At 40.8% G+C, this 21,802-nt stretch overlaps 1 protein-coding gene across 1 annotated transcript in view; it reads left to right on the forward strand.

Moving 5' to 3' along the window:
* DPYS (dihydropyrimidinase) overlaps positions 1-21,802 on the forward strand; it is an 86,148-nt gene that overhangs the window by 63,061 nt on the left and 1,285 nt on the right. Inside the window, exons 9-10 of the mRNA XM_015592954.1 lie at positions 11,321-11,528; positions 21,183-21,336. Of these exons, the coding sequence (XP_015448440.1) occupies positions 11,321-11,528; positions 21,183-21,299 (325 nt within the window). The 3' untranslated portion in view covers positions 21,300-21,336. The remainder of the gene's footprint in view (positions 1-11,320; positions 11,529-21,182; positions 21,337-21,802) is intronic.

Raw genomic sequence — 21,802 nt, forward strand, 5'->3', positions numbered from 1 at the left:
AGTCAGTTTCCTCAGCTGCATCTACCTTGGGTTTTGAGCCTCCTGCCTGCTCCAGGCAGTCAGAGGTGATGTTGCAGTGACTCACATTAGCCCCGGCGCCTGCCTCTGCGACTGGACAGTACAGTACTTCCTAGAAGCAGGTGCTTTTTGGGTCTGGTCAAGTTGGAGCTAAACAACTTTATTACTAAATGAAGCTCAAAACACTCTATTTTAGGAGGGTTGATAAAATGCTGGATTGCAGCACAGCTGAAATAGATGATTAGCTTTCACTGAATTCTTGCCCAGATGGAAAGCAGATAATTACTATGAAAATACCAAGTGTTCCGGTAACCTTTTTAATGAGTGAAGAACGATGTAGTGCTTTCATCCTTCAAAGAAAGGGGGTGGTCGCTGATGGCTGGGGTGTGGTGGAAGGAGAACGGAGTTGGAGGTCAGCCTGCTCGTGTGTTATTTCTGATTCTGCCATTTAGGCAACTACTAGGCACCTCGAACGAGTTACTCAGTCCCTCTCAGTCTCCTATCCTCATCTATTAAACGGAGATAATAATATGGGTTGTTGAGAAATTAAGTGAGGCGATGCCACATACCTGGAGTACAGCAGATGCTAAATGGACAGTGGCCATACCTGGAACTTGCTGGGATGGTCACTGGTGTCTCTCTGCATAATAACTTTTTGGTTACCCTGCTCATCCTCATTTGTGCTCTTTTTATTATTTCCTTATTTTTCTTTACCCCTCCACCTTTTCTCTCTTTTTCTCTCCTGGCCTTTCATTGTCAATGTTTTAGGTCTTCCAATCTTGTCAAGAGCCTCATATTTTTCCACCACTGCGCTTAGAGAAGGAGTCAGCAAACTTGTTTTGTAAAGGACCAGATGATAAATATTTGGGGCTTTATAGATCATAGGGTTTCTGTTGCTATTCTTCAACTCTGCCATTGTAGTACAAAAGCAGTATTAATACACAAATTAATAAACATGGCTGTGTTCCAATAAAACTTTATTTACAAAAGCAAGCTGTGGGCCAGATTTAACCTGCGAGCCATTGGTTTCCAACACATGATATAGAGTTTTGGAGAGTATAGACTCCTCTCGTGGAACACCCACGGTCAGCTCCTTGAATCTCCTGGATCTCCAGTTCCCACCATGACGCTGAGGAGCCTTTGGTGCCTCCACAACTCTTGGTCCATCATTTTCCTCAGCACAGTCTTTAGACAGTGAATCAAGAAGTGATTGGGAAAAGGTTACTTTGTTATTCACAATGGGATACCATTCAAGTCTAGAAGATTCAAAAAAATTTTTCATTTAGACACTTGGATCACAAATGGCTCCGTCCATTCAAAACTGACTAATGGTATTTGAGCAGTCAGCATTAGGTTAAATTTGTTAGCCATGGCAGAAATATACAAGCACGTTGCTGGTACTGTGCAGTGTACATAGTTATCAGCTGATTCTCAGCCCATCTCCGAAGCAGCTTGTAGACACTGCACTGTGGTTAAAACACACTGCTTTTCATTAAAGGGAAAAGCCTTTTTACTTCAAGATCTATCTATGCCAAGCGATAGCTATATCCTAGGCAATTTAACCTCTTTCAGCCTCAGTTTTCTGGTCCATAAAATAGGGATAATAATAATATTGATATCATGGGCTTACTGTGAAAACTAAATGAGATAACGCTTTTAATGCCTATTACAGAGCAAGGCAGCCATAAATGTCCATTATGGTTTTTTATAAGAAAATGTTTTTGACAGTTTTGGAGTTTCTGAGAGCCCTTTCAATTGTGACTTGGGAGTAGGATCATGCGACGTTAGGCTTGCCTCATCACCTCCTCAGGATGCTGTGGCCAGGCCTCCATTTTTAGGACTCAGGAGCTAGAAATTCTCTCTGACTTTTGACTGGTGCCACAGACCATCTTCTTGGATGTCACACAATTCTTGAGCAGTCTGCATTCGCGGCTCTCCTACCTGGCCATAGACTTGGCTTCTCTCTTTCACTAACATACCTCACTCCCTGGTTGTCAAGAAGTTATTTTCCAGTGTCAAACTACATTTCATCTGCCAGCATTTATGCTTACTACCTCTTTTTACTCCCTTCAGGAGGGATGGAGGGAAAATAGGTCATCTTCTTTTCAAAAAAAGAGTAAAGTTAAAAGTCCCCCAGACATTTCTGTTATCCAGCCTTCTCTTTTTAGTCCCTTTAGTTGAGAACCCTTCATATTCCAGTCATTTCTTCTTCTTCCTAAAATACGACATTAGAGCTGAACATAATAAGTACCTAGCCTACTGTGAACTTTCAGGAAGGATATTGTGTGAATTTTACCCAGTGTATTTCTGTGTAGAAGACTGACATCTTTTTCTGCCCAAGCTGCACCCATAGTCAGTCTGTCAAACAATGTCATCTCTCCAAGGACAAGGCAGCTCCCAGGAAGGGTAACAATATAATTACAAGACCAAGCCCACACACCACCCCAGAAGGTGATTTCTAGCTCTTACCAATATGTCAGGCCAATAGCTCACTTTCTAAAAGCTAATAATCATAACTCCCTATAAGCAGTTACCAGTTTAATATTCATAGGACATGCACCCTAGTGTCATGCTAGCTTTTGCTGGTTCACATTCAGTTCCTCTTCCTTCAAGACACTAAATTATTTTCTGTTCCCCACATTCTGAAAACTAGTATATAGAACATGCGATATTTATATTAAGTAGTAATTCAGAAATTTGCCGATAACTTAGTTTCGGATAAACAAATATGTATATAAAATGCCTCCTATATGTTTAGTGCTGTGGGAGGAATAGGGGGTGATGAATGTGGTCCCTACCTCCAAGGTCAACTTTTCAAAGTCTAAATCTAGTTTATCTAACCACGCTCTACACTACCTACATGACACAGCTTCAAGGACAAAATCTCAGGGTTACCTGATCAGTTTCTTTCTTTAAGTCAATGTTTGGGCAGCATTTATATGAAACTGCATTAAATGTCTTGTCATCACTGAGCACCAACAGAGTCCCCAAGTTATTGTCCAATTTAGATTTAATAACGTGGCTGAAGGAATTCCCATTTTCTCTTCTGTGGGAGGTGAGTATAGTAGTCTGAACAGAGGGTGGAAGATTGATGGGTGCAGTCAGTAGCAACTTTGCTTAATAATGACAATGTACTTGAAGTGGCACCATTTAGCATTTCTAGAGACGTGGCTGCTTTGCTCCCCTTTTATATAACTTGTCACGTCCAAGAAATGACAAGAGAGGTAGTTTGAAATAGTTGGAACACATGTCAGAAAAAATATCTCCTATCATGGTTACGCTGAAAAAGACCAATTTCGGCTTAAGGAGTTTTTAATAACATCCTAAAGCCCTCGCTGCTAAACACAAAACGGGCTAAGAAACATTGAGAAGGACGGAACAAGCTGTCTTGCATGCATTTTCTGGTGGATGAAGAATGCTTTCACTGATGGAGGCTTTCTTGGGAGCTTCCCATAGAGCCTCCCAGGGGTAATATCTACAGTGGCTGCTCCCCTGAGCCACGTGAACTTACTAGCTCTGAAACGTGCTGTAAGTTACTAATTCTTTGGTGTCTCATCATCCTCATCTATCATGTGGTAATAATCATAGTACCTACCCTGTAGGGTTGTTGGGAAAATTTAGATTATTGTACTTTTGTGTTGGCTGTGCAAGGTGTCCTATAACAATGGAAAGAGGTGTTATATTTTTAAAGATGCCACTAATAGCCCTGACATCCTATTATTATTATTAATTATTATTATTATTATGTTTTCATGGCAACCTGATATAATCTATCTGTGCCATGAACAAAATGGCTGAGTTGGAGAAAGTATTAAAAAAATCCACCTAAACGCGTCATTTCCCCAGGTCAGGAAGACCCACGTCCTCTAAGTGCCGGCTCGCCCAGGCTTCGCTCCGGTGATTGTTCTCATCTCTAAGAGCACGTGCGCGGCTCTTTGATAGAAAGCCGTTTGCGAGGAACAGAATGTTTTTCTGCAGCTGTGATATGAGTGGTATCAAACTTATTGACTAAGTCGGAACACAGCTTCGTGTTTTCCGAGGGGCTTCCCGCCGGCGTGAACGCGGAGGTGTTTGTGACCGGACGGGTCAGACACCCCTCCGCAGTGAGACGTGTGGCCGTATACGAAGCGAGCTGGACAAGGAGCAGCGTTTCCCTTGGGCGCAGTGGCCACTGAGATTATCCGTCCTGTGAATTTGCTAATGAAGCGTCAGTGGCCCTGAGCTCCAGCCTCACTCACCCGATGAGAAGGCTTTACTCACTCCTTCCCCTCCTGTCACCACCAGGCCAGGCCAACAGCCTGGCATCCAATCAGTAATCAGAGTAATTTCTCATAAATGCCACTCTCCCGAGCTGACTTGAGTATTGTTAAATTTTAAAAATGTTTGATAATGAATCTCGCAGCTCTTGGGTTTTCCTTACAGATGGAATCGGAGAACGGCCCCACATTTACACCTATTCTGGGGACAGATTTGGTTGAAAGTAGCTTTTAGGTTCTTTGTGAATCACAGACCTTTCGAACTTGCCTCAAAGATATCCATGGGCTCTTCATTAAGGGAGTTAGTACTCTCCAAATGAGGAGGTCCTTATCAGTCAGGGCCATTGGCTGCAAACCACAGTAACCAACATGCTCTCACTTAAACCCAAACACTCTATGGGAGGCCATGGGAATGTCTCAGACCGAGGGAAGAGGCAGTGCTCTGGGCTTTGGAGGGGCAGTGACCAGCATAGCCCTGGACATCCCGCAGCAGGAGGTGGTCTGTGTTCAGAGATGCATCCTTCAATCACTTTTAATTTTGTTGTCACTCTGCCAAAGATTCAGATTCTTGGGAAACAACGCAATTGGCTGTCTCTCGGTTAGGGAGGGAGAGGGCGCCACGTCTAACGGTCTTGCCAGATTATCTCCAATGGGGAGAGAAGTTTCTTAAAGAAAAATTAGGGTGCTGACACCAGAGGAGGGAGGATTGAATGCCAAGGGACAAAACTACAGTGCTTGCTACCCTGCATTTCTCAGGATGGACTCATGTGTGTGGCCCATTTAAGAGCTGATATAAAGTGCTTGCTACCCTGCATTTCTTAGGATGACTCATGTGTGTGGCCCATTTAAGAGCTGATATACAATTGCAAAGATCCATGACACCTGCTCCAATTTACCTCACTGCGTGGCCAAACCTTACGTTGATGATGGGTTAGTCCGTTGACGGAAACTTCCCTTTAGTCAGAGCCTGGGCTTGTGTGTTCTTGCTGCCTTCCAAAATAGTCTTCCAGCATTCAGAGCATTACCTGCTTACCAGATGACATGAGGCCCGCCAGCTCCGCAGAGTTGGTTACATGAGTCTGACTTTGGCCTTCACACCTGGACCTGTGCTGAATCAGAGGGGGCCCCTCTGAGCAACTTACGAAAACATAGTGGGTGTTTTATTATAAAGCTCCGAAAAGAGTGGGTCTGCACCTGTGTGCTATATGACAATGACCCTAATCAAAAGATGGTGCTTAACGCTCACCTCTGTCCTGGGCCAACACTTGGAGGGCAGTTAGGCTCAGCCTTCACGCTTAAGGCAGGCCTCAAATTTATACGTTTGAGATTATCACAAAGGAGATTTTTCAAAAAGTTCCAAATGTACTGCAAGTATCAAAAGAAAAAGATGTATCAGGCAGGGTTCTTAGCCGCGACCAAGTAAAATCCATTGTAGGTAGTTAAAAGGGGCGGTGGTTCAGAGAATCTCCAGGAGTGCCAGAGGACCGGGCTGAGAAGCTGCACATCCGGAGCAGTGCCTCAGGCCTACCACGGAGCCCCAGAGAGCCCCAGGCTGCCCTGGCATGGCTGCCGTGGATCGCTTCACTGAGGCTGGGCTTGGACCCTACTGCTAGATGCCTGTCATGGCTGGGCCTAGAAGCAGGATTTATTCGTCTCCACTTTCACCCACAGGGATTCCTAGGGCCCCTGCTTGCTGAGTCACCAGCTTGCCATGCAGAGTGTGCTGCTAGGGCACCCTTTGGAGAAGGCCAGGTCGCAGAGGATCCTGGGACGGCCCGTCCCTGGCTTCCTACTTGGAACAGAAGGCCTCTGCCTGGGAGGAGGTGTGCTCAAAGAAACAACAGGTGTTCTTACAAAGACAACTGTGTGACTTCTTACAAAGGCAACTGTGTGACTTTGAACTTGTGTTAATTCTTTTATTGGACCACATCACCCATACTGCACTAGTAATGAATAGATTTTAACATATTTTATAATTGTATAAATCTTGTGATGATGTCACATTCTATTTTTGTTTAAAACAATTAAAGGTTGTAAATGTACCACAACTTTTTTTTAACCTTTTTATAGTATGGTTACAAATATAGCGGTATTCTCAAAACGTGAAAGTGACTCTGACCACTCTGGGTTCATTCAGTATCAAACTCTGTGGACAAGTTCGTATACAGCTCCATTTTAGCATTATCATCTGGGACATGAGGTAATAATACTTAGCTGCATACTTATTAGTATTAACAATCTTGGTATTGCTAAGTATTGCTAGATATCAACAAACTAGTGTTTCCTATAATAAGATGCAGCTAAGAATGATAATTACAACAATTTTACTTCAGTTCTTTAGTTAGTACTAATGAACTTGTACAGCTTGCCAGAAGGGTTAAGTACACAACAGAAATTTGCAATTGGATGCTTACAGCTCATTTAATTCAGTGTTCTATTTCTAAAACACAATCACATCCCAGGGGACAGTGGAGGCAAGAAATAAAACCAATAGGAAAATTGTGCGATTCTTTTTCCGTTCATTTTATAAATATTTATTAAGCACCTACTGTGTTCTGGGGATAAAACAACATGGTCTCTCTTTTTTTTTTTCCAATAGCTGGGTTTCATTTATTCTAAAATGTAAAACAAATATACAAAAGTATATGGTTCTTTCATTATTTATTTGTTGAAGATTATATAATATATTGAACTAAAATTGATTTCTTGTAATGTATCCCCATTTGTTTTAGTTTTACTATGTGCAGCATCAGGGAGCAAATACAACTCTTTTCAAAAATAGATGTTCAAATGTTTGGAGGTAATTATTTTCTCCAGCTCAGATTTGTCTTTCGGAGGCAAGTACCCTACGTAACTACCAGGGTTCCTCTTGCGAGACGCACTCCCCATTGTCCCACTGCTTACATGGTCTCTTCCTTAAAGTGTGCGGCCCAGTAGGAAAAGGGGGACTTATCAAGAGACTATTACGACACATTCAGATCATGCTAATCCACAGAAGAACAATGGTCGGTTATGCCCTAGGTCATCAGGGTCAGCTTCTAGGTACCAGGGTTGTTGGTTTTTTTTTTTTTCTTTTCATTTTCCAAGGTTTGTTGAGATGTAACTGACATGGGACTGAGATTCTTGAATGGAGTCTTAGGGAAGGGAGAGGGGCAGCCATGACAGAGAGGGGGACATTTGGGGTAAAGAAGAAATGTGAAAGCTCTTGAAGTTAGACAATTGCAGCTCTGGCTGGAAGGGAGAAGTTGAGGGAGGGATGACACCCTGTCAGATGCCTTTGAATGTGAAAGTGGAAGCACTTTTTTTTTTTTTGCTGCTGGTGATAATGCCCAGAATTTACATTTTGTGTTAATTTGACCTCATTTACATAATGCCTATTAGAAAGACTAGCTTAGATGTTGCTTAATTGCCCTCTTTCTCTTGCTAATCTGAAGGCTGAGAAAGTCAAGGTAATGAATGACCTTTATTTGGCTGAGGAAGAGAAATTTGATTTGATATTTTGCTGTCACAAACCTTTTGTTTTCAGATATATATTTTTTAATATTTGCTTTTTCCTAGCCCAAAAAACACCTTACTTTGTTTATTTCCTTTTATATTTTTCTTCATACGTGTGTTTTCTTTGTAGATATAGTGTACGTACTTTCTATACTTTTTTTCATTTAATATTATATAATTTCTTCTTTTTTTTTTTTTTTGCTTTCCTAGTGTATTCTTAATACTAGTCATTCATAGATGCCCAATATTTCATTGCCTAGTCATTGGAAAATTGTTATGCTTCAGTTTTTGAATAGTTTAGGCAATATTGTAATGACAGTCTTTGCGTATAGATTTTTTTTTTCTTGTGTTAGATTATTTTCCTAAGAACATCAGTAACTCTTACCTTCCCACTAAGAAAAATAGTTTTATGACTTAGGGTTTTCATTTTTTCGCCTCTCATTCTTTTATGTCAATAACCATTTCAGCATGAATTTTTATGCATTCTACTTTCTCTATCTAGCAGCATTACTAATGTGTCAGTCCAGACATGTTTATGTAACATTCTACAAGCCCAAGAATTCCTGCCATCGATCAGTGTTGCTGTAATATGTGGGAAAGCAGCAGCCCAGGCTATGGAAATACCATCACAGAGAGATTGTGATGGTCATAAAAAGCTACTTTAATCCGAAGATCTGAAGTTCTTCTATATTATTTCCTAGGTTTTCTTTGAGTTTGTATCTTTCATCGCCAACTCATAGCTCATCATAACTCATTCTTTACTTAGTAATCCTTTAGATATTTTATTCATTTTCTTACTGCAGTAACATTACTTACTATTCAATCACTACCTTTCCTTCTTAGAGTTTGAAATTATCGCTGCTGTGTTCGTATCGACCTACCTCCTATTCATCTTTTAAACTTTATATCAGTAAGTTGGTTCCTAAGGCCCCTGAAAGCTCCAGCCACATGACTCAGTGATTCCACTCCTGGGTATTTACACTAGAGAGGTGTTCAAACAAAACATGCACATAAATGCTTATAACAGCTCTATTTATAATCATCAAAAACTGAAAACAACCCACATGTTCTTCATTAGGTAAATGGATACTCTGTGGCGAATCTACACAATGGAATATTACTCAGCAGTGAAAAAGGAACAAACTGTTAATACACACAACAACTTGGGTAAACCTCAAAATAGTTATTCCAAATTTAAAAAGTTAGTTTCAAAATGTTATATAATCTATGATTCCATTTACATGACATTCAGGAAAAGAGAAAGCTATAGTGATAAAAAACAGATCAATGGTTTCTAGGGGTTATGGGTGTAACTACAAAGGGATAGTATGTTCATTTAATTCAAAAATAATGTTAATTTAAAAAATATAAAAAATCTCCGTCTTATCAAACTATGTAGTCATGTCTTTTGACAAGTTACTTAACCTGTCTGAATCTCAAGTTCTTTACCTGTAAAGTGTAGAAAATACTCTCTACCTTGAAGAGGTATAATGAAGATGAAATAAGATGTTATAAAGTATCTACCTGATGCACACAGGAAGCTTCTTTTGTTCTTTTCCATGGTGAAATTTCTTCTTGGGAGTAGATCCTTTTTTATTATTTCTATCATTTTTTTTTTTAAACAATTATTTGGCTCTCCAGGAACAGATTGGAGCCATTTAGAGTTTCAAGGAGGAAGATGACTTTTGCTTTAAAAAGATCATTTAAGCAGCCTTGTGAAGAGTGGTGAGGAGTGTCGGAGGGTAAGAATGGTAACAAATTGGCCAGTAAGAGGTGTTGCGGTCTTCCAGATGAGAGACGATGGTGGCATGGGGCAATGGAGAGGGAGAGAAGTTGGCAGGTTTGAGATTTATATTTTTGGAGGTAGAACCAACAGACTTGATGATGATTTGACAGGTGAGAAAAAGTAGATAGTGGTGTCATTTACTGAAATGAGAAACTTAAGGGAGAAGCAAACTTGAGTTGCAGGGGTAGGCATTGAAAATCAAGAATTCTGTTTGGACCTGTTAGGAGTGGAAAACAAGTAGGTAGTTGGGTATGAGATTCCAGAGCTGAGGACCAGGCCAGCATTGTCTCGTTCATTTCTAGGACTGCAATACACAAAAACTGTCAGTTTCCCAGTCCCACCCTTCCAGATTAGGTTTGCAGGAGCTTTTTTCTGCTCTTCCTTTGACCCAGCCATGGGGTTTTTAGCAAAGTACCTCTCTTAAATCCATTCCTAAAAAGACTTGTAGAAATTTTGACTAGAATTCAGATTATGCTCATATTATTCACTGCTGCCAGATCCCGCCCCCCACCACCACTTTTCCTGTTTAATGAGATTTAGGGGAAGATGACATCCACAATTTCCAAATATCCAGCCTGGAAGTCATCAATCATATTGTGTATGATTGAAAGTGCAATAGTGCCCCCTTATCCGAGGTGGATGCATTCCAAGACCCCCAGTGGAAGCCCGAAACCACAGGTAGCACTGAACCTTACAGATACTGTTTTCCCTATAAATACACACCTTTTCACTTAAGGGATGCACTCTCTCTTTGGCATATCTGAATTGCCAGCATTACTACTCTCGTGCTTTGGTGCCATTATTAAGTAAAAGAAGGATTACCAGAACAATAGCACTGCGATATCATGACAGTCGATCTGATCACTGAGGCGGCTACTAGGTGACTTATGGACAGGTGGTGTATACAGTGTGAGATGCCGGACAAGGGGATGATTTGAATCCTGGGCAGAACAAAGTGAGATGGCGTGAGAGTTCATCACACCATTCAGAATGGCACGAGATTTAAAACTCATAAATTGTTTATTTCTGGAATTCTTCATTTAATATTTTTGACTGTAATTGATTGTGGGAACTGAAACCACAGAAAGCAAAACCGCGGATAAGGGGAGACTATTAATAAATTACTGAGAGCGCTGATGAATATGCAAATGCATGACATACAATATACTAAGAGATTATATTCTAACCTATTTTATTTTTATTACCTCAAATTTCAAGTTTCGTCACAGACAAGAGAGTGAAATTCAAGATATAATTTTCCTTGATAAGTCTCAAATTCAATTTGATAACTATAAATTAGCAGTTGCTTCTGCGAAGGGAGGAACAAGAATGGTATTTGGGGAGTGGTATTGAGGAAGCCTCAGAGGCATCTGCGAAAAGTTAAAATTCTATAGAGCTGGGTATGGGGTCAGTGTGTTCATCAGACTCATCTGTGTTGGAAATGTTTTATAATTAATATTTTGTTCTTTAAACACATAAGTAAAAACTAATTTAAAATTTAAACCCGAGAGACAGTGCCCTCTCTCTACCCACTCCATCCTCATTAATCACCATAAAGAATGATCTATTGGGTTTTTCTCTCAGAAAATGTAATTACTTTGTAATGAAATGTTAATGCTATGTTCTATTCTTAAAGTCACTTGTTCTAATGATAAAGCTATGTCTTAATGGAGTTGCTAAAATTTCTTCTAAGTCATTCTTTTAATATTTTATACTTGTCGGATGAGTGGGTCATGATCTGAAGCTTCTTTGTTTTTACCAACAGGACTATTTCAGCAAAAACTCATCATCAGGCTGTGAACTTCAACATCTTCGAAGGCATGGTTTGCCATGGGGTGCCCGTAGTGACTATTTCCAGAGGTAAAGTGGTATATGAAGCTGGAGTTTTCAGTGTTACAGCAGGAGATGGGAAGTATGTTCCCCGCAAACCATTTGCTGAATACCTTTACAAACGGATCAAGCAGCGAGACCAGGTGAGTTGTGCCTATGTGACAGTTACCATGGGTTGGGCTGTCACCCGCTCCTGGATCTTGTCAGTGTTGTTGTCACATATACTCAATTTAACACATTCCTGGGGTGTCAGGATTGATATGAGAGTTTCGAGACAAATACCGGTTTTCAAAGAAAGAATCATTATTAGATGGTTGCACTTCCCCTTGTCAATTGGTGTCTATTCAGGGTTTCCTGATGGACCAAGTCAGGTTTTCCCAGGCAAATTTAGGACTTCTGGAAGCTTTTGGCAATTGGGTTAGTCAGGGTCCTCCAAGAAGCAGACACCCAGGTGGATAAAGGTGTGACATTTTTATTAGGGAAAACATCTGTGAGAGAGAATGGAAGGGAGCCAGGAAAGGCCGGAAGAGCCCTCTGACTGCAATTCAAGTCTAACCCTGGTAAAGGAGAGGAGAGAAAAGGAGGCAGAGTATCCTCAACTGTCATACAGTCTATGACAAGTTAAGCAAGGCCTTCAGGCAGCAATTGAGCCAAGTCTCTGGTCATCGGCTTGGAACAGCTGCGGGAGGCATGGCCCCCATTCAAACATGGGGATGGAGTTCAGAGCTTAGCAATGACCCCTTGAAAAATTATATTCCGTGTAGTGTAATGTCTGAGGATGCATTTTAATGACCACCAATGGTGGCATTTTGGGGTCCAGTAGACCTAAATATGAATCTACCTTGCCCTTCCATTTATGAGCTGTGAGGCCAAGAGCACGTGTCTCTCTCATCCTTGGACTCAGTGGCCTCGTCTAGAAAATGACTATGCTTCCTCCTTAACAAATTGTAAAACTCAATGAAATTTTAAAATGCAAGGCACACAGTAGAAGGTCAATAAATGTTAGTTCTGTTTCTTTGTTTTCCTCTTTTGATGAAAACAAAGTTTTCCTCAAGTTTTTGTTTGTCATAACTCTGTTATTATAAAAGAGATATTTGTTCTTAATATGTCATGGGTTTTCGTGTAGTTCACACAGTGGTTTAAACAGTTTTAAAATTTTACTTCACCAAATATACTAACATGTCAGAAAATTTCAGATTAAAGCCATCTGAATTGCTTTATTTGGGGCAGAAGAGGAAACTTGTGTCCTCAATCCTGCATGGCAACAACAAGCCAGAACTGGGTAGCCAAGTCTTGCAGAGGCTGCCTCTCTGATTTTCACTCCGACGGCTTTACTCATTAATGTTTCTCACTGGACCATTAGACACTGGAGTTTGCAACCCTTGGATTAGTTCTAAGGCTTCTCTCTCTTCTCTCCATTTTAAAATATACTTTTCTTTTTCAATAGTTCTCTGGGTGGTTTGATTCATTTTATTTGGGTCTTGTAGTCTAAATCCTCTTCTGATGTCTTGTGAACATTTTAACTTGTGGATTCTCAGAGTCCATTATACAAGATTCATCCAAATTTTTAAAAACTTCCTAAAGCTTTGACTAAGTAAACAAGTGTTCTAGGCTGCTTTAAATTCTCAGGATGCTACAATTCTTTATACATATATGTTAGTCAAAATGTTTAAGGTGATGGTTCATTTTGTTGGGGGTTAATTTGTAAATGCTGACACTGACAAGTGACAGGTAGGTAGTGACTGTAAGAATCCTGTGTGTTTCTAAACATTTATGCAATAGATAACAGTAACACTGTTTACTGAATACAAGGCATGGTGCTAAGGGTTCCGCCACTGTAACAACCTTGTGAGGGAAGGAAGGATTATCTTTCCCATTTTAAAAATTAGAAAACCGAAGCTTCAAGAAATCAAGAGACTTATCCAAGTCACACAGCTCATGTATGCCACAGCCAAAACATAAACTCTGGTTATCTGACTCCAAAAGCTATAATTAAGCAATAAACGATACTCTAAATCATAAAGATTGAGTTAAATAAGTTCATGGGATTGATAGCACATGGGATTGAAAAGTAATAGTCTCCCAAAAAATTAATCTGAATTGGTGGCATTTATTTATGGCAGCTAGTTCATTTATGAAGCAGTAGTAGTAATCCAAGGATGAACAGAAAGGGGTGAAAATCAGAAGGGGGGAGGATCAATAGGACTAGGTAACACTTGAAGTGGATCTAAGGCGGGGCTGTTTTTGGTGGTCAGTTACAATCGTTCACCAGCAGGGATGCTAGACTAACTGGGAACATGTGATGGACTGTATTTAAAAGGCTGACTTTGCCTAAGCCTTCCTCTGGTTTGGAAAATGAGGCAGCAGAGAGCACCAAATGATTGGCTTTATCAGCTCTCCTTTTCAAATCGTTTTATGTTTTGTTGGCGACCTTAATGTCAACATAACTTTTTAAAGAGTTAACTATCAATTTTGTGAGTTATTTTATTTTCTTAGTATTTTCTTTTGATATCACCAACTTTTTAGGCATTCTAGTGCATTATTATTTTTACGGTAACAATAAGTAATAGCTGTTATCATTATTATCATATGTTGTTCCAAGCACTTACTATCTGCCAGGCACTTTACTAGGTAGTTTATATTTATTATTTTAATTAATCTGTACAACAAGCCATGTGATAGATGTTATCACCCCCATTTCACAGACTAAAAAGCTGAGTGTCAGCAAAATTAAATAACTTACCCTGATCTAAGCAGTAAGTCAACATAAGAGCTAGCGTAGGAGGATTGTGATAAGGCCTTTCTGATTCCCACTGTATCATGGGACCTCTGTAGAGCAAGAAAAAGAACATGATTGTGAAATTCAAAGCATGAGGAAATGCATATTTTAAAAAGTGTTGATGTGGAAACAGTATCAAATAAATTGGGTAAAATGAGGTTTGGGGATTGTCTAGAGACATTTCAAATATTTTTTTCTCTATTAGACAAAGATAATTTTATAGAAGAAAAATATCACAATAAGGTTAAGAAACCAGTTGTTAGGAATTCTTGATTTTAAATTCACATGAGGTTATTAGAGCTTTGGTTTGCATTTAAAATATTCAGATTCTTTGCGGGTGAGGATAAGTATTTGAAGGCAAGCAGAAACAGCTCATACCATTTCCCCTACTCACCTGTTACCCTTCCCAAGAAGATTCACCACTTACATTCTGGATTCCCAAAGCACAGATTGTAGACACCTCCGCGTTTGCCAGCTCCAGAGCTCGGCTGGTCTTCCGACGAGAGTGCTAATTTCCTGAGGACAGTATCTTATATATTGTTGTTGGTACATAGTAGGCATTAGATAAATAAATGAACTGCAAATGAAAGGAACAGGACTATAGTTTCAAAGCCCATAGAAACTTAAATTAATTTATTCAGAAGACTTTCCCTGACTCATTTCAAGTAGTGGGGTTATCTGTGAGCTCGATTCTTGTCCATCATTTTATTACTTAATAAAACTTATCAGCATCATGCCATGCAGCTGTCACTATTATCAGATATTGTGAGGAATTTCAAAGGAAAGAAATGACATTTTTATCCAATTTGACAGCTTTGGGGAATTGTTACTTTATTTATTTTAACATTTAAGCAGCTAATCCTTAAGGGAAAATATTTAAATCAGAAGATGAGGCATCAAACTTTATTTGATAAATATAACATAATAAAATACATATTTCAGTTATATATAAAGTCACTTAAGGAAGAGCTTAAGAGATGCAGGAAGAAAAAATAAAAGAAGAGAAAAAATAACAGCAATTTAGATGTTCAAGAGCATTTTTTTAAAAAAAATCAATTTACATATTTTAATGCTTTACCAAAAAATATAGCTCTTTAAATTCAAATGGATATTATTTCTAAAATTATTGTTTGTTTAGAGTTATATAATTTTCACTAAAATTTGGAAGTACAGACATTCCTTAAGTCATCTCTTTTTCTCTTTTTTTCAGTAATAAGCGACCTAATCTATTTTGGAAAGTAAGGATCAGATTGCATTTTATAGAGAAAGAGGAATAGCTTTATGAAGTAATGCACTGTTTCAGAATATTGCTGCCAAAGCTTTTAAACTGAACTGTATCTTTGCAATTATAAGCATAATTTGCCTTTTAGATGGGGTAAAATTAAGTATATGGCTGATCTGGTCTTTAAAATGGGTATTCTCCATTTCTGAAATGACAGTTTGTCGATGTCTTTCTCAATGTGGTAGCTCAGAGAAAATAATTTAAGACTTACCTTCAACTGCCACATAATCTTAATTTCCTCAGATTGTTTGCTAATAATTATAAAAGATGTTACATATGTTGGAGCCAACTCATTTTGGCTCACTTGTGTGTATCTCTTCCCAACTCCTCATTCAGTGATGTCACTTTGGTAGTTTGGCAGTCAGCCGTGGTGGGAATATTTACACTACAGAAGTAGGCAAGTGCTGTACATCCGGGCTTTTGGAGTAGTAAGAAAAGGGAAAACAGAGCTGGTTGTTAACATTTACCAGCACACCACTGTAGTGGTATCTCTATTTTATAGAGTAAGAAATTGAGGTTTAGGGAGATCACATAGTCACTAAGTGGCAGCATTGGAACTCGAACTCAGATTTTTCTCCCTCCAAAGCTAATCCCTTTAACTTCAACCGCTGCAGTATACTGATCGCAAAGTTTAATCCCTACCCAGACACATAGCCACCTGCCCCATCCTCAGGATATCAGCTCTTCAGTCTTCCCTCCTGCAGGTGGGGTTCAGTTACTCCAGACTGGCAAGCTTGCCAGAGGAGCCAGCTCCAAAATGAGAGGACCCAGCTTTGTCACACAGACCTTGAGAAATAGCTCACAAGGTATTTCAAGGTTTAAATAGAAACATTTGGTGGATTGTAAAACATTAGCATAAATGCATAGTTTCACTGTTATGGATCACCTTTGTTACTCATGTCTTAGTGATTTACTGTCTCTGGAGGTTCGGTTCAGAGTGCACCGGGTCCCTCTGAGTTCACTGGGCAGGCACGGGTTCCATTCTCAGGGAGTCACTGTTCAGCTGGACTGTTCAGTATGCGCCAGTGTCGACTGTTTGGTATTCTGAAGGTCCGTTGTCTTTATTGATGTTTTAGTATCTTAGCCTCCGTGGGCAGCATGTTATCAGTACTGCCTTGGAGGTCCAAGGTTCTTCTCAATTGGTCTTTCCAGTCTCAGAAAAATCTAGCATCCCAGCACTTCTCTCTCTTTGCAGACAATACAGTTAAATTTTCTGTCAACTGAAAGCTTCTTCTTTCTCCAGATCATCTAACCAAAAAGGATTTTTTTCAATTACACAGGTATAATGATAATTACAAGTAATACTTATTCATAGCACTGTGTATTGTGATACCATTCTCATTGTTGTCTATTAACTCATCACAATGACAATCATCATTAAATACCCAGAACAGAAATTGTAAACCCCCACCATCCTAACAGGCAAGGCGCCGTCTAGGTTTTCTATGTGACTTAGGAGTGCCTGTCACATGGTTTTCCCCTCAAGCCATTTTATTTGATTGTGATAGCATCAAGATAGATATCACTCTGTACTGTGGGGGAAGATGGCACAACCCAGACCAGCCTTTCTCAGGTGTGTTCTCAGGACACTAGTGTTTTGAGATACTCCTAAAGAAAGCCGTCAAATAATTGTAGATAATGCTACTCTCAGGTGATTCTGTTGCCCAATATCATATAAAAAGTTCTAAGAAGTCATACAGTCAAGAAATGTTCTTTCATTTAAGAGATGTTTGGTTGAGCACCAGGCAGTAGTCTAGGTCCTGAGGTTATAGGCGCAAATAAAACAGCAGTCCCTGGTCTCAAAGAGCTTAAATCCTACTTTTGTTTCAACTGTTGTTTGTGGTGCTTAAGTTATAGTTCTGTCTGACATGCTTTTAACACATCTGTAATGAGGTCAATTAGCCACTTGGATAAAGGAGTCTAGAAATTAAGAGAGATCAATGCTAGACATAAAATTTGAGTGTTATGGCATATAGATTTTAAACCTATAGTTTAAAAGTCTGAGGCCACCAAGATGATTTAGACAGAGAAGAAAGGACACTTGAATAGAGCACCTCTAGGACTGTCAACCTTCAAAGCTTGAGTAGAGTAGGAGGGAAGAAACTAGCAAAGAAGCCTAAGAACGGCGACAAGCAAGGTAGGAAGAAAACCAGAACACAAAGAGAAGAAGGCAAGAAGAGAAGATAATGTTTACTTTGTTCAACCCAGAACCCTCTGATGCTTCATCCTGGCCTTTCTGTGCTTTTTATGCTGCTTAGATGTCCTATAAGAATAAGGTACACATTTAGCTGAAGACTGGGGCTGGAGTCCCTGTTATAACTATGCCCAGCTGGGATACCAAGGAAAGAAGCCCACTTTATTTTGGCCCCCAACTACTAGGATCACCTATGAGTACTAAGCTCTGGTCCTGCACTTCACACTTCAGATGGAGGTTTGTCATCGTCACTAGAAAGAAGTAGCAAGACTGCTTTTCCTCAGAGTTGTAGGTTACATCTACTTAGGAAGCAAATGTACAATTGAACTTCTGAACAATACAGTGACGGCTGAAGACTGTGCAGCACGAGTGCCATCGCCTTTCCATGTTGTCACAGTGAACAACTACTGAGGTTCTAAAATCCGCATAGCGTACAGTGCCGGAGGCATAGGCAGAACAAAGGCAAACGAGAAGTGACTCTAGAGTTAAAGAGCTTATGTAATCCACCTCTGAGGATAAAAAAAAAAATTAAAAGATTGAAAGAGCTGAAAGGCTTGAGACCAGAACTTAAATGGTTGTTAATTTCTGTCAATCTATCTATTAAAGGGAAAGACTGTGAAGTATGGGACAGTCAGACTCCTCAGAGAGGGCTGGTTTACTTACGAGGTTGCAGTGTGGACCCGAGTAGTTATTCCGGCAGGAAACCAGGCCCCGCCCACCTAGAGTCTCTGAGGCAGGTGAGGAGGGGGACTGTGTGCAGATGAGCCTTGGCCAGTCAAGTCAGAGACATCTAATGGTCAGTGTGACCAGAGTGACCAGCCGAGCGAAGGTCTGCCTAACAGCATTGCTAGTTCAGTGGCTAAGCAGCCAGGAAGAGGTTCGGAGACCACCGGGGAGCTGAGGCCGCGGCCCACACGGGGCAGCCGGCCGAGGAGAAGGGAGGCCTGCAGACCAGATACTGGCGAAGCGCAACGAAGGAATATGGGGGAAACTGAGTCAGCCTAGGCCAGGACAACCCACCCAAAGAGGAGAGAAAGCTCAGTGGGGGCTCTCCTTCCCCTCATATCTTTAGTGGGAATCGATCAGCTGTTTATTGAGTACGTGTTATGGAGAAACAGAGCGGTACACCGGCCTCAAGTCTCCTGGAGGAGACAGACAAGTAAACTGTTACAGAAAGCAGTGGTGAGTGTGGTAGTGGATGTGGCAGGGACGACTAAAGATTCTTGGACTGATGATCACCTGCGAAGTTATAGAACATAAATTGGAGATATTCAGGCAAAAAAAAAGAAGGGTGCGTATTCCCTATGGGCGAAGCCACGGCCCTGGCAGAAAAACCAGGAAGGACGCTGCTCCTCCTGCGTTGAGTCCTGTACTTACTACTCCTGAGCCTGCAGCCGGGTCGGAGCAAGGACCCTTCGAGGCACCAACCAGCTTCTGGAGCAAGGCCACCTCTGAATGCGGAGATGGGGCCCTGGGCTTGATGGCTCTGCCGAAATCATTGGTGTTGGCCACCAATTCCCAAAGAGTACCAAGGTGAGGCGGAAAAGTGACAGATGAAAACCACATGCAGTAAAATTTCAAAGGAACTGCTGGGGACGAAGGGAGATGAAGCAGGAGCTGATTAGGGACACACAGCACGAAGGCAAGTGACACAAAGACCTGCCCACTTACATCACTCTCTCGCTAGGGAGAAAGTGGCTGTGGAAAATGCTGTTAGTTGAACTGAAATATGCCACAGGTTTTTGCTGAGAGCAAATGCCAGAGGAAGAGAGAGAAAGGCAGAACCCCTTAGATTGTAGGCAAGAGAGGAGTTGAAGGAAGGTGGAAATAAATTCTGATTTATTTGGCCGGTCCTTCATTATGCCTGTTAATTACATTTAGTACCCTTTACACTCTTAAAAGTGTTCCAGTTTGGATGATAAATTATACAGTCACCCTAGGTTTAAGTGATACATCATACAGTCTGGCTTGAAAAGTAAACCAGGAGAGGAAAAATCACAGAGACCAAGGACCTGAAAGGGAGGATATGGTCAGAGAGCAGGGTATTAAGTGAGTTTACAGTTTCAGGGGTCGATCGGCCCCAGGCAACTGCAGTGTCTGGGCGCTGGGGACAGAAACGGGAGGCTGGCGCTTCATTCCTCGAGATGCTAACAGGACCCAGGGGGAAGAAAAAGACTGAATAGATAGCGAGCCCAAATGGAAGTCTCACAAAGCACCTAACCAGACACGGAGAGTGGACAGAGGCTCGGACTGGTGGGCAGAGGGCGGGGGTCCACCCTCTGACTGAGTGATCTGTGTGCACCCAATGCCGTGCTTCAAGTTCCACAGCTATAGAGACAGTTTCTGACTTTTTCTTTGCTTTATCCCCAGTGCCTGGGGCTGTGTATGCTCAATAAATAACTATTGAATGAGTGAAGGAAAGTGCTTTGTATCTGGAAATCTCATGCATCTGGGAGAAGGGTTTTATTCCCTCCATTTCATAGATGAGTGAGTAGGCTCAGATGGGTTTATTAGCTTGCCAGTTTCCCACACCTAATCAATGGCAAGGCTAGAATACAAATTTACATCTTAGATCTGTCTTACTCCAAACCTGACTTTGTTGATTGCTACAATCTATTAATTTGGGGGGTCAAATTAATAAGACCCATAATAATTTGTTATTTGTGTGTGTAATACACACACATACCTACACACATATATATGTAGTTCTAAAGAGCTTAGTATATGCTAGGCATTATTCTAAATGCTTTCCTTATATTTAATCCTCTCAACATTGAATCGTCACAGCCACCTTGTAAAATAGATGCTACTGTTGTTCCTCGTTCACAGCTGAGGGAACCACACAGCACAGGCAGGCAGTCGGGTTTTGGAGCCTACACCGGCGGTCACCGTGATTGGCTGCCGCTTGCTTGTCAGTGAATTTACGTGCATGTTTACAAACAGTACGCTTTTTAGTTGCTTCTCGGGAATTCCTTCGTTTATAAAGTCCAGATTGCAAAACTCGTCTCTTGCAGTGAATTAATTCTAGTCGAGTCCAGCCTAGGGTTCTGAAGCGCAGCTGGTCACTGGAGAGGCATGGTTAGCGATGTGAGATTCTGTGGAAGGCCTGTTACGCACGGCCGCAGTCGGGGGGAAAAACCCCCACAAAAATTGCTAGGATCTGAAACAAAATGATGAGTCTGAGGAGAGGTACAACAAAGTACTTTGAGAATACAGATGTCTAGAATGTTTGAAAGGACAAAATGGTAATAGAACTCTGAAGGGTGTGAGGATGTGTCAGAGGCCCCAGTGAAAGCTGCAGTGGAAAGAATGATCATTAGAAAATGCTTCCTGGGCTTTTGTCTGACTCAGATTAACACCGGCAGAGTGGGGCAATATAGGTACCCGAGGTTGCCAGGACTTTCTGTGAAAGGGAAAGAAGGTAGAAGGCACATGATAAATTCACGAGATTCTTTTTTTCTCATTAAGGGAGCTGCACTTAGCTTTGAACTCAAGAAGTCAATAAACAAATCACATGAGAAAAATGAAATGTTCTGTTTCAGACTTGCACACCTACCCCTGTGGAGCGTGAACCCTATAAGGGAGAAGTCATCACACTGAAATCGAGAGAGACAGAAGAAGGCTGCACAGCTGGAACTAGGAAACAGACCCGCCCCTGACCTGCATGCTGTTGGTAAGGGACGGTGGACAAAGAAAGTCTTTCTGCATGACAACATATGAATATAGCATTCCTCTCTTCTTAAGCATTTGAAGAGTCCATGGTCAAGGTCAATGACTTCAAAGTGACATAACACTCAAGCAGAGTTTAGGCAAAGGGAGATTGATGAAAGACCTCTTGATGCAGAACACTTAGATAAGCCTGCAGGTCCAAGACCTTGGGCCAGCTAGAGATTTGTTCTCTGTGATGTCAGGAAGCATTCAGAACATTCAACAGAGCCTTGAAAAATCAAATATGAGCAATAAGTGGTAGGCTCATAACACAGAGAGATCTGTTACCGAGGAAAGTTGGCACTACTTAAAACAGGGAGTACGATTTCATGGTCAAAATTTATAAACTGATTAAGACTTTATCTAGAGAATTGATTTTCATGTTGTAAAGGCAACAATATTCTAGAACTTAGGATGAATAAAAAATGAATCCAATGTGGCTTTTTGGAGTATA

The sequence above is a fragment of the Pteropus alecto genome, unplaced genomic scaffold, assembly GCF_000325575.1.
Source record: "Pteropus alecto unplaced genomic scaffold, ASM32557v1 scaffold164, whole genome shotgun sequence".
Lineage (NCBI taxonomy): Eukaryota > Metazoa > Chordata > Mammalia > Chiroptera > Pteropodidae > Pteropus > Pteropus alecto.